Genomic DNA, 13,953 nt, shown 5'->3' with positions numbered 1-13,953 from the left:
CCTCCCCCTCACCCCCACCCCCTGCTGCTTCCCCTTCCATTAGAGCCTTGCCTCTCGTTAAAGAGTGAACACCTTCCTGCTTTTAATTAAAGTGGCTGCTGTGTCTCGGGCTTCGGAACCAGACATACTCAGGAGGGAAAGCAGAACACTCACGGACATCGAGAGCACCCTCCCTGTGAATTCTCCAGATAGAATGATTGAATCCCTACAGTGAGGCAACAGGCCATTTGGCCCAATAAGTCCACAATGACTCTCCGAAGAGTAGCCCACCCAGACCCCTTCACTTAACCTATTAGCCTACATTTACCCCTGACTAATGCACATAACCTACAGACCCCTGGACAATATTCACAATTTAGCACGGCCAATTCACCCTGACCTGCATATCTTTGGACTGTGGGAGGAAACCGGAGCACCCGGAGGAAACCCACACAGACACGGGGAGAACGTGCAAACTCTACATGGACAGCTGCACGAGGGTGGAATCGAACCCGGGTCCCTGGCGCTGTGAGGCAGCAGTGCTAACCACTGAGCCACCATGCCACGCTGGGATTGGGTGAAGGGATGGGGGCTTTGAGGGGTATCAGGAGATGAAATGGCGTCACCCCGAGAGCAATGTGCATTTCTGTAGTGTCCCGCCAACACACTCGGTTCATGGGGATCATTAGGCTGGGCAGTGCTGCGCACATCCCAGGTCAGAACTTGGAAACCAATCTTTCAAACATACCATCTGCTCTCTGGTTAACCCTCGGGGTGTCTGTAACTAGCGACAATTTCTCAAGACAGCAACCCATCCCCCGTACCCAATGCCAAGGTTCCACCGTGTCACACAGGACAGAAACAGGCCCCTTAGCCCACCGTGTCAGGGAGACACACAGGACAGAAACAGGCCCCTCGGCCCACCGTGTCAGGGTGGGACACAGCACAGAAACAGGCCCCTCGGCCCACCGTGTCAGAGAGACACACAGGACAGAAACAGGCCCCTCGGCCCACCGTGTCAGAGAGACACACAGGACAGAAACAGGCCCCTCGGCCCACCGTGTCAGGTAGTCACACAGCACAGAAACAGGCCCCTCGGCCCACCGTGTCAGAGAGACACACAGGACAGAAACAGGCCCCTCGGACCACCGTGTCAGGGAGTGACACAGCACAGAAACAGGCCCCTCGGCCCACCGTGTCAGGGAGTGACACAGCACAGAAACAGGCCCTTCGGCCCACCGTGTCAGGGAGTCACACAGCACAGAAACAGGCCCCTCGGCCCACCGTGTCAGGGAGACACACAGCACAGAAACAGGCCTCTCGGCCCACCGTGTCAGGGAGTGACACAGCACAGAAACAGGCCCCTCGGCCCACCGTGTCAGGGTGGGACACAGCACAGAAACAGACCCCTCGGCCCACCGTGTCAGGGAGTCACACAGCACAGAAACAGGCCCCTCGGCCCACCGTGTCAGGGAGTCACACACAGCACAGAAACAGGCCCCTCGGCCCACCGTGTCAGGGAGGGACACAGCACAGAAACAGGCCCCTCGGCCCACCGTGTCAGGGAGTCACACACAGCACAGAAACAGGCCCCTCGGCCCACCGTGTCAGGGAGTCACACAGGACAGAAACAGGCCCCTCGGCACATCATGTCAGGGAGTCACACACAGCACAGAAACAGGCCCCTCGGCCCACCGTGTCAGGGAGACACACAGCACAGAAACAGGCCCCTCGGACCACCGTGTCAGGGAGGGACACAGCACAGAAACAGGCCCCTCGGCTCACCGTGTCAGTGAGTCACACACAGCACAGAAACAGGCCACTTGGCCCACCGTGTCAGGGAGGGACACAGCACAGAAACAGGCCCTTCGGCCCACCGTGTCAGGGAGTCACACAGCACAGAAACAGGCCCCTCGGCCCACCGTGTCAGGGAGTCACACACAGCACAGAAACAGGCCCCTCGGCCCACCGTGTCAGGGAGGAGCACAGCATAGAAACAGGCCCCTCGGACCACCGTGCCAGGGAGTCACACAGCACAGAAACAGGCCCCTCGGCCCACCGTGTCAGGGAGTCACACAGCACAGAAACAGGCCCCTCGGCCCACCTTGTCAGGGAGTCACACACAGCACAGAAACAGGCCCCTCGGCCCACCGTGTCAGGGAGTCACACAGCACAGAAACAGGCCCCTCGGACCACCGTGTCAGGGAGTCACACAGCCCAGAAACAGGCCCCTCGGACCACCGTGTCAGGGAGTCCCACAGCACAGAAACAGGCCCCTCGGCCCACCTTGTCAGGGAGTCACACACAGCACAGAAACAGGCCCCTCGGCCCACCGTGTCAGGGAGGGACACAGCACAGAAACAGGCCCCTCGGACCACCGTGTCAGGGAGTCACACAGCACAGAAACAGGCCCCATGGCCCACCGTGTCAGGGAGTCACACACATGACAGAAACAGGCCCCTCGGACCACCGTGTCAGGGAGTCACACACAGCACAGAAACAGGCCCCTCGGCCGACCGTGTCAGGGAGGGACACAGCACAGAAACAGGCCCCTCGGCCCACCGTGTCAGGGAGACACACAGCACAGAAACAGGCCCCTCGGCCCACCGTGTCAGGGAGACACACAGCACAGAAACAGGCCCCTCGGCCTACCGTGTCAGGGAGACACACAGCACAGAAACAGGCCCCTCGGACCACCGTGTCAGGGAGTCACACAGCACAGAAACAGGCCCCTCGGACCACCGTGTCAGGGAGTCACACAGCACAGAAACAGGCCCCTCGGCCCACCTTGTCAGGGAGTCACACAATGCACAGAAACAGGCCCCTCGGCCCACCGTGTCAGGGAGGGACACATTACAGAAACAGGCCCCTTGGCCCACCGTGTCAGGGAGGGACACAGCACAGAAACAGGCCCCTCGGCCCACCGTGTCAGGGAGGGACACAGCACAGAAACAGGCCCCTCGGACCACCGTGTCAGGGAGGGACACAGCACAGAAACAGGCCCCTCGGACCACCGTGTCAGGGAGTCACACAGCACAGAAACAGGCCCCTTGGCCCACCGTGTCAGGGAGTCACACACATGACAGAAACAGGCCCCTCGGACCACCGTGTCAGGGAGTCACACAGCACAGAAACAGGCCCCTCGGCCCACCTTGTCAGGGAGTCACACACAGCACAGAAACAGGCCCCTCGGCCCACCGTGTCAGGGAGGGACACAGCACAGAAACAGGCCCCTTGGCCCACCGTGTCAGGGAGTCACACAGCACAGAAACAGGCCCCATGGCCCACCGTGTCAGGGAGTCACACACATGACAGAAACAGGCCCCTCGGACCACCGTGTCAGGGAGACACACAGCACAGAAACAGGCCCCTCGGACCACCGTGTCAGGGAGACACACAGCACAGAAACAGGCCCCTCGGACCACCGTGTCAGGGAGACACACAGCACAGAAACAGGCCCCTCGGCCCACCGTGTCAGGGAGTCACACACATGACAGAAACAGGCCCCTCGGACCACCGTGTCAGGGAGACACACACAGCACAGAAACAGGCCCCTCGGCCCACCGTGTCAGGGAGGGACACAGCACAGAAACAGGCCCCTCGGCCCACCGTGTCAGGGAGACACACAGCACAGAAACAGGCCCCTCGGCCCACCGTGTCAGGGAGACACACAGCACAGAAACAGGCCCCTCGGCCCACCGTGTCAGGGAGACACACAGCACAGAAACAGGCCCCTCGGACCACCGTGTCAGGGAGTCACACAGCACAGAAACAGGCCCCTCGGACCACCGTGTCAGGGAGTCACACAGCACAGAAACAGGCCCCTCGGCCCACCTTGTCAGGGAGTCACACAATGCACAGAAACAGGCCCCTCGGCCCACCGTGTCAGGGAGGGACACAGTACAGAAACAGGCCCCTTGGCCCACCGTGTCAGGGAGGGACACAGCACAGAAACAGGCCCCTCGGCCCACCGTGTCAGGGAGGGACACAGCACAGAAACAGGCCCCTCGGACCACCGTGTCAGGGAGGGACACAGCACAGAAACAGGCCCCTCGGACCACCGTGTCAGGGAGTCACACAGCACAGAAACAGGCCCCTCGGCCCACCGTGTCAGGGAGTCACACACATGACAGAAACAGGCCCCTCGGACCACCGTGTCAGGGAGACACACAGCACAGAAACAGGCCCCTCGGACCACCGTGTCAGGGAGTCACACAGCACAGAAACAGGCCCCTCGGCCCACCGTGTCAGGGAGGGACACAGCACAGAAACAGGCCTCTCGGCCCACCGTGTCAGGGAGACACACAGCACAGAAACAGGCCCCTCGGCCCACCGTGTCAGGGAGACACACAGCACAGAAACAGGCCCCTCGGACCACCGTGTCAGGGAGGGACACAGTACAGAAACAGGCCCCTCGGCCCACCGTGTCAGGGAGTCACACAGCACAGAAACAGGCCCCTCGGCCCACTGTGTCAGGGAGGGACACACAGCACAGTAACAGGCCCCTCGGACAACCGTGTCAGGGTGGGACACAGCACAGAAACAGGCCCCTCGGCTCACCGTGTCAGGGAGGGACACACAGCACAGTAACAGGCGCCACGGCCCACCGTGTCAGGGAGTCACACAGCACAGAAACAGGCCCCTCGGCCCACTGTGTCAGGGAGGGACACAGCACAGAAACAGGCCCCTCGGCCCACCGTGTCAGGGAGACACACAGCACAGAAACAGGCCCCTCGGCCCACCGTGTCAGGGAGACACACAGCACAGAAACAGGCCCCTTGGCCCACCGTGTCAGGGAGTCACACAGCACAGAAACAGGCCCCTCGGCCCACCGTGTCAGGGAGTCACACAGCACAGAAACAGGCCACTCGGCCCACCGTGTCAGGGAGTCACACAGCACAGAAACAGGCCCCTCAGCCCACCGTGTCAGGGAGTCACACAGCACAGAAACAGGCCACTCGGCCCACCGTGTCAGGGAGACCCACAGCACAGAAACAGGCCCTTCGGCCCAACATGTCAATGCTGACCAACTACGCTCATCCCATTTTCCTGCACTTGCTCCTTAGCTTACTACGCCCTGGTTCATCCTGATGCTTCTTAAATATTGCCAGAGGACCTTTCCCTCCACCACACTCTCCCATTTCATATTTCTGCCAGCCTCTGTGTTAAAACATTCAATCTCAGACCTCTCCAAATTCCTCCTGCCTTACCCTCTGCTCTTAGACACATCTCCCATGGGGAAAGGCTTCTCATGGTCCACTCTGTCTGCGCCTCATATCATTTTGTAAACCTCAGTCAGGTCCCCCCTCAGCCTCCTCCGATCCAAGGAATCCAAAGCCGGTATTCCCATCCACCGCCAGTGATTTAACGAAGGCAGCTCTCTCCCGCCTCCCTGCCTTCTCCAGGGCAAGTAGGGAATGGGCTCTCAATGCTGGCCAGACAGCGACGCCCAAATCCCTAAAAACAATCCAATCTCTCCACATAACTGAGACGCTCCATCCCAGGCAACATCCCGGTGAATCTCCTTTGCAGTCAAGAGTGTGATGCTGGAAAAGCACAGCAGGTCAGGCAGCATCCGAGGAGCAGGAGAATCGACGTTTCGGGCAATAGCCCTTCATCAGGAATGAGGACTGAGAGATAAATGGGAGGGGGTGGGGTTGTGGGGGGAAGGTAGCTGGGAATGTGATAGGTAGATGAAGATGAGGGGGAAGTAGGTGTGAGGTCGGAGAGGAGGGTGGAGTGGATAGATGGGAAAAACAACAGAACATGTCAAGAGGGCGGTGCCGGGTTGTTGACTCGGGACTGGGATAAGGTGGGGGGAGGGGAAATGGTAAAACATTGATCGTGTGTGGTTGGAGGGTCCCGAGGCGGAAGATGAGGCGCTCTTCCTCCAGGCGTCGGGTGGTTATGGTCTGGCGATGGAGGAGGCCCAGGACCTGCATGTTCTCGGCAGAGTGGGAGGGGGAGTTGAAGTGTTCAGCCACGGGGCAGTGGGGTTGGTCAGTCCGGGTGTCCCGGACATCCACCCTCTCGAGTGCAATCACCCACTTCCAATCGGTCTCCACACAGGATTCCATCTGTGCTCCATCCAATGTTTTATAACCTTGTACCAGAGCTCCCCTGCCCCTGATTGGGAGGAGACAGTGTTGGACTGGGCTGGACAAAGTGAAAAGTGCGGAGACAGTGAGAGGCTGGAGAGTCAGAGTCGCAGAGTGCGGTGCTGGAAAAGCACAGCAGGTCAGGCAGCATCCGAGGAGCTGGGGAATCAACGTTTCAGGCCGGAGCCCTTCATCAGGAATTTTCCTGCTCCTCGGATGCTGCCTGACCTGCTGTGCTTTTCCAGCACTCTCAACAAAATTTTTTTAAAATTCACACAACACAGGGTTCGAGTCCAACAGGTTTATTTGGAAGCACTAGCTTTCGGAGCACTGCTCCTTCTCCAGGTGGTTTGAAAGTGAATGTGTCCAAATAAACCTGGGTGTTGTCTGATTTTTAACTTTGCCCCTTGTTGCTATAATGGAAGCTCTTGCTAATGATCCCGTCTTCCTCAGTACACTGTGTCTCTGTGCTGACACCTTCAGGGATCGATGCCTTCGACTGCCTGGGTCCCAGCCTCTGGAATTCCTTCTCCCTGTTACTTTCAGGCCATTCGGAAAATCCATCTCAGTGATTGAGTCAAATCCCGTTTTCTGACTGAACCTCAAAGTAAGTGTTCGCTCTGAACTCGTCCTTGCCTCCTTCATACAAAGAGCATTGCTGCCCTCTGCTGGTTGTGACACCAATGGGCAGGAAGAGGATTCTGTCTGGGAGCCGACTCGAGGGAGCCCCAGGAAGGAGGGTTTGAGAGCATCTCGTTGCAAGATGTGAAATTCCAAAATAACTTAAAGAGGCTAACTGCTGAGAAGCTGTGGACTAGAAAGGAGGTAGGGGGTTGTGGTGCAGTGGTAACCACCTCTCCATCTCAACGTCGGCAAAACTAAAGAACTGATCATTGAGTTCAGGGAGCAAGGAGGAGCACACACCCCCATCTACATCAACGGAGCTGAGGGTGAGAGGGTGGAGAGCGTCAAGTTCCTTGGAGTGACGATAACCGACAGCCTGCCCTGGCCTTCCCAGGTAGATGTGATGGTCAAGAGGCACAACAACACCTTCTTCCTCAGACACCTCAGGAAATTCAGCACATCCATAAGGGCCCTCACCGACTTCTACAGATACACCACTGAGACCATACTGTCCAGGTGTATATCGGCCTGGTACGGTAACTGCTCTGCCCAGGACCGTAGGAAACTACAGAAGGTGGTGGGCACAGCCCAGACCATCACGGAAGCCAACCTTCCATCCATGGGCTCCATTTACACGGCTCACTGCCGCGGAAATGCTGCCAACATCATCAAAGACCCCTCCCACTCCCCCCCCCTCACCCCATCCCGGTAATGATCTCCTACAACCTCTTCCGTCAGGCAGGAGATACAGAAACCTGAACACACCCTCCAGCAGGTTCAGGAACAGCTTCCTCCCGGCCGGTATTAGACTGATGAATGGAGTCTCTAACTTCAAACAATGCTGACCTTGCTAACATCGACCTCACCGAGCGCACGTCCTGTGCAATGTAACCTGAATGCCTCTGTCCAAATTGTTTGATCTGTACGTCCTCGTTTACTATGGCCTGCCTGTACTGCTTGTAAACAAAACTTTTCACTGTGCTTCAGTACACGTGACAATCAATCAATCGAAGCTTGTCTCACAAGAGATCACTTCAGACTGAGAATGAGGAGAGATTTCTTCAACTGGACCATGCTGCGTATCTCAGGAATTGTTGCCCGTGCAGAGCTGTGGGGATGCTCAGTTCGAAAGGGTTGTCTCTTCATCCTGAGGCTGTGCCCTCAGGTCCTACCAGTGGAAACATCTTGTCCGTGTCCCCTCAATCCAGGCCTCTCAGCATTCTGTAAGCTCCAATCAGATTCCACCCACACCCCCCATCATTCTGAGCTCCATTCAGTCCAGACCCAGGGTCCTCACCTGCCTCAACTTTGTCAAAGGTGTTTCACTGCTATTCTGTCAAAGTCCTGGACCTCCCTCCCTAACAACACAGCAGGGGCAGTACTCAGTCTTCCTCACCATGGCACGGGGCTCGGTTTACCAGACAGAAGAGTGCCACAAAATAATCCAAAATGGCAGAGTCTGATTGTCCCACCAGAGTGGAAATAAAGGCTGGATTAAATCGTTTCAGATCAGACTGTTCCATCATTCATGACAATCCTTCATTCACACCAAAAAATGAAATCTGACCTAAACATACTCAACAATCGATATTCACAAAAATAAACCCCAAAGAACTTTGATTGCTGGAAATCAGGAACAGAAACAGGAATTGTTGGAGGAAGTCAGCAAGTCTGGCAGGAGAGGAAGCAGGGTTAACATTTCAGAAATCGATATTCACAGCTCCCAAAGGCAAACATTTCTGAAGACGGACAACTCTTTGAAAGAAAAGGTTTCTCCTCATGACAGTGCTCAGATCTGAGAGACAATAATCTGCTGGTTCTACCAGGGGGAAAATAATCCCTCTCAAAGCCTCAAAACATCTCCTACGCTGTGAGGAATGGACTTACATAGTGTTACACGGGGTTATACAGCAAGACTCAGGTCTTTGTGCCAACCCAGCCCATATTAGATCCCCTCAGTCTCCACCAAAATGTCCACTGTAATTCCTTTATCCCCTCTCCCTCATCTGCCTGTCAAGGATCCCCATGATGTTTATTGGTTAATTCATGTGGGCCTCATCAAGAGATATTTACAAGGTAGGCTGTGGGTCTGGAGTCACGTGTAGGCCAGACCAAGGTAGGGATGGCAGTTTCCTTCCCTCAAGGGCATCAGTGAATGAGATGGGACTTTCCCAACAACTGATTCATGATTATCATGAGACTCTTAATTGTCGATTCTTTCTCAAATTCAAATTCCACCATATGCTGGAGCAAGATTCGAACCTTTGACCCTGGATTAACATTCTGGCATTAATACCACATGGCCATTGCCTCCCCACATGCATCTACATCATTCTGTTCCTCTTTAACTCATCAGGACTGAAAGCACGAACACCAAACCTTTCAAGCGATTTACACCACAGGAGAACGGGGTTCTGATTGGTCAGTCCCTCCCCTCCAATTGGCTGAGTGTTGCCATGGGGAAAACAATGGAGAACCAAAGACTCCCCAGTCATCCAAAACAATGTAAGACATGATCATATTTCCTCTGTTGATGTGTGGTAACCCCTTGACAGCATACCCTCAGGGATGCAGCAGGTTCTCTGGGATAGCTGAATGACCCAGCCCATATCAGTATCTCTGTCTTCAAGGGCACCCAATGCCTCCTCATCCCCCGGGAAGCAATGAATGGAGGCCTTGCCAGCAATGGCTACAGCTCACAAGTGCAGGAAGAAATTCACCATGGTTCCTGGCTTCTGTAATCTCAGAGCACACTCCAATGACGATGATCTGACCACTTTACAATGAAGATCATCCTCTCCCTCTCGGGTGACCACACATCACACAAAGACACTGAGAGTCATAGAGTTGTACAGCACGGCCCAATTCGTCTATGCCGGCCAGATATCCCAACCTAATCTAGTCCCACCTGCCAGCACCCGGCCCATATCCCTCCAAACCCTTCCTATTCATATACCCATCCAGATGCCTTTTAAATGTTGCAATTGTACCAGCCTCCACCACTTTCTCTGGCAGCTCATTCCATACACATACCACCCTCTGTGTGAAAAAGTTGCCCCTTAGGTCCCTTTTAAATCTTCCCCTCTCACCCTATGCCCTCTAGTTCTGGACTCCCCGACCCCCAGGGGAAAGATGTTGTCTATTTATCCTATCCATGCTCCTCATGATTTTATAAACCTCTATAAGGTCACCCCTCAGCCTCCGACGCTCCAGGGAAAACAGCCCCAGCCTGTTCAGCCTCTCCCTGTAGCTCAAACCCTCCAACATCCTTGTAAATCTGTTCTGAACCATTTCAAATTTCCCTTCCAACCCATACCCAGGGAACTGATGCTGCTGTAAATCAAGACAGTCTGGACCGAGACAAGGCCATTCATCCCATCTAGTCCAGCAGTGACCGACGATTGGCTAATCTCTCTCGGGTGATTCAAAGTCAAAATGCCTTCCCAAACCCAACATGAATCGCGCAAACTGACAGAGCAGAGAACAACGATGGCTAAGTCATCCTTACCTCCTTCAGCGTGCTAAATTCCTCCTGGGGATGGCAGCACCGTGCGTGTGTTGGGAAATGATGAAAGAAAACAAGAGTTAGTGCACACGAAACACCAGCAATTTCACCCCATGGCGACCTGCCCCTTCCCTGTGCCAGCGTTTCACACATTCAGGTTAGAGAGAACTGACAGAATGGTGGGTGCACCCACACCAAATGGCAGCTCACCCCCACCGTCTCAAGGGGCAACTAGGGACAGGCAATAAGTGCTAGGCCCAGCCATCGACACCCACATCTCAGGCATGAACAGAAAAAAAACCTTCTCCTCCAATCAGCCCAAGAGCAAATTAGACAGGGACATGTAAGTTCCTGGAGGGTTAAGAAACATAAGTGCTTCTAATGGCTAACAGGCTGACCTCCAGAGGACACAGTCATAGAGTCATAGAGATGTACAGCACGGAAACAGACCCTTCGGTCCAACCCGTCCATGCCGACCAGATATCCCAACCCAATCTCGTCCCACCCGCCAGCACCTGGCCCATATCCCTCCAAACTCTTCCTATTCATATACCCATCCAAATGCCTCTTAAATGTTGCAATTGTACCAGCCTCCACCACTTCCTCTGGCAGCTCATTCCATACACGTACCACCCTCTGCATGAAAAAGTTGCCCCTTAGGTCTCTTTTACATCTTTCCCCTCTCATCCTTAACCTATGCCCTCTAGTTCTGGACTCCCACACCCTAGGGAATAGACCTTATCTATTTATCCTATCCAGGCCCCTCATGATTTTATAAACCTCTAAAAGTCACCTCTCTGCCTCCGAAGCTCCAGGGAAAACAGCCCCAGCCTGTTCAGCCTCTCCCTGTAGCTCAGATCCTCCAACCCTGGCAACATCCTTGTAAATCTTTTCTGAACCCTTTCAAGTTTCACAACATCTTTCCGATAGGAAGGAGACCAGAATTGCACGCAATATTCCAACAGTGGCCTAACCAATGTCCTGTACAGCTGTAACATGACCTCCCAACTCCTGTACTCAATACTCTGACCAATAAAGGAAAGCATCGCAAATGCCTTCTTCATGATCCTATCTACCTGCGACTCCACTTCCAAGGAGCTATGAACCTGCACTCCAAGGTCTCTTTGTTCAGCAACACTCCCTAGGACCTTACCATTAAGTGTATAAGTCCTGCTAAGATTTGCTTTCCCAAAATGCAGCTCCTCACATTTATCTGAACTAAACTCCATCTGCCACTCCTCAGCCCATTGGCCCATCTGGTCCAGATCCTGTTGTAATCTGAGGTAACCTTCTTCGCTGTCCACTACACCTCCAATTTTGGTGTCATCTGTCATATGGTCTGGGTGCTGGCAGGTGGGACTAGATTGAGTTGGGATATCTGGTCGGCATGGACAGGTTGGACCGAAGGGTCTGTTTCCGTGCTGTACATCTCTATGACTCGATGAGTCCCAGCCCCCAAGCCTATCCCTGTAACCCTGCATTCTCTATGGCAAATCCATTTCATCTACACATCCCCGAACACTACGGGCAATTTAGCACGGCCAATCTACCTAATCTGCACATCTTTGGACTGTAGGAGGAAACCAGAGCATCTAGAGGAAACCCACATTGTCACGGGGAAAATGTGCAAACTCCACACAGATAGATGACTCAAAGGGAAGCAATTGCAGGGATATGGTTAAACAGGGTGAGAGTGGGACTGACAGAACACCTCTTTGATTGAGATTTGATGGGGCTGATGGATCTCTTTCTCTGCAGTACGTGTCTAGGATTTGAGTTGGCACAACACGATTCAAATGGTAAAGTTATGAAGGGCATAGACAGGGGTCAACAGGAAATCTGAATGGAGGGATCAATGACAGGGTGCATTGGTTTAACATAGTGGGTGGAGGTTTCAAGGGGATGTGAGGTAAACCTTTCTCCCCCAGAGGATGGTGGAAATCTGGCATTCACCTCCAGTATGGCTGGGAGAAGCAGAAGCCCTCTTCACATGGATGAAGTATTTAGGAAGTGCACAAACATTCACACACACACACACACGTATACATACACATACAGACACACATACACACACACAAACACTCACACAGACACACACACAGATACACACACACTCACACACAAACACTCACACAGACACACACACACTCACACAGACACACTCACACAGATACACACACACACACACACACACAGACACACACACACACACCCACACACTCACACAGACAGACAGACAGACAGACACACACACACACACACTCACACAGACATACACTCACACAGACACACACACACAGACACACACTCACACACTCACACAGACACACACACAGCATTACACATACAGACACAGACACACAGACACACACTCACACAGACCCACGCACACACACAGACACACACACACAGACACACTCACACAGACACACAGACACACTCACACAGACACACACACACTCACACGGACACTCACTCACACAGACACACAGACACACACACACTCACACGGACACTCACTCACACAGACACACACTCACACAGACACACACACACACACACGCTCACTCAGACACACACACTCACACAGATACACACACACACACACACATACACACACACACAGACACACACACACAGACACACTCACACAGACACACGCACACTCAGACACACACACACTCACATGGACACTCACTCACACAGACACACACTCACACAGACACACACACACACACTCTCACTCAGACACACACTCACACAGATACACACACACACACATACTCACACACACACACATACACACACACACACACTCACACAGACACACACACCACACACACATACTCACACACACACAGACACACACACACTCACACAGACACACACACACTCACACAGACACATACACTCAGACATTCACACACACACACACACTCACACAGACACACACACAGATGCACACACACACACACAGACGTACACACTCACACACACATGCACAGACACACACACAGATATCCACACTCACACAGACACACACACACTCAGACGCACACACACACTTACACAGACACACACATAGACACCTCACACAGACACACACACACACAGACACACACACACACACTCACACAGACACATACACTCAGACATTCACACACACGCACACACACACTCACACAGACACACACACACACTCTCACACACACGCACAGACACACACAGATGTACACACTCACACACACATGCACAGACACACACACAGACATACACACTCACACAGACACACACACACTCAGACGCACACACACACACTCACACAGACACACACTCACACAGACACACATGCTCACTCAGACACACACACTCACACAGACACACACACATACTCACACACACACAGACACACACACACTCACACAGACGCACACACAGACACACACTCTCACACACACGCACAGACACACACACAGATGTAAACACACACACACATGCACAGACACACACAGACATACACACTCACACAGACACACACACACACATGCACAGACACACACACAGACACACACTCACTCACACACATACACACACAAGGCCAAGGGCTGGGAAATGGGGTTAGAACAGCTGGGTGGTTGTTATTAACCAGCATAGATGTGATGGGCCGATGGGCCTTTCTCTGTGCTATAGATCCCTTTGACTATAATATGCAGCAGCACAAATGGGCAGGGGGTGCCCACACAGTCT

At 53.8% G+C, this 13,953-nt stretch overlaps 1 protein-coding gene across 6 annotated transcripts in view; it reads right to left on the bottom strand.

The window, feature by feature from the left end:
• dysf (dysferlin, limb girdle muscular dystrophy 2B (autosomal recessive)) overlaps positions 1-13,953 on the bottom strand; it is a 440,247-nt gene that overhangs the window by 82,675 nt on the left and 343,619 nt on the right. For all 6 annotated transcript variants that reach the window (XM_060835988.1, XM_060835909.1, XM_060836235.1 and 3 more), the window contains one exon: positions 10,210-10,233. In XM_060835988.1, the coding sequence (XP_060691971.1) occupies positions 10,210-10,233 (24 nt within the window). The remainder of the gene's footprint in view (positions 1-10,209; positions 10,234-13,953) is intronic.

This window comes from Hemiscyllium ocellatum, chromosome 1, assembly GCF_020745735.1.
Source record: "Hemiscyllium ocellatum isolate sHemOce1 chromosome 1, sHemOce1.pat.X.cur, whole genome shotgun sequence".
Taxonomy (NCBI): domain Eukaryota; kingdom Metazoa; phylum Chordata; class Chondrichthyes; order Orectolobiformes; family Hemiscylliidae; genus Hemiscyllium; species Hemiscyllium ocellatum.
Note: the sequence above shows the minus strand (reverse complement) of the source record. Positions and strands in the feature narration are given on the sequence as shown.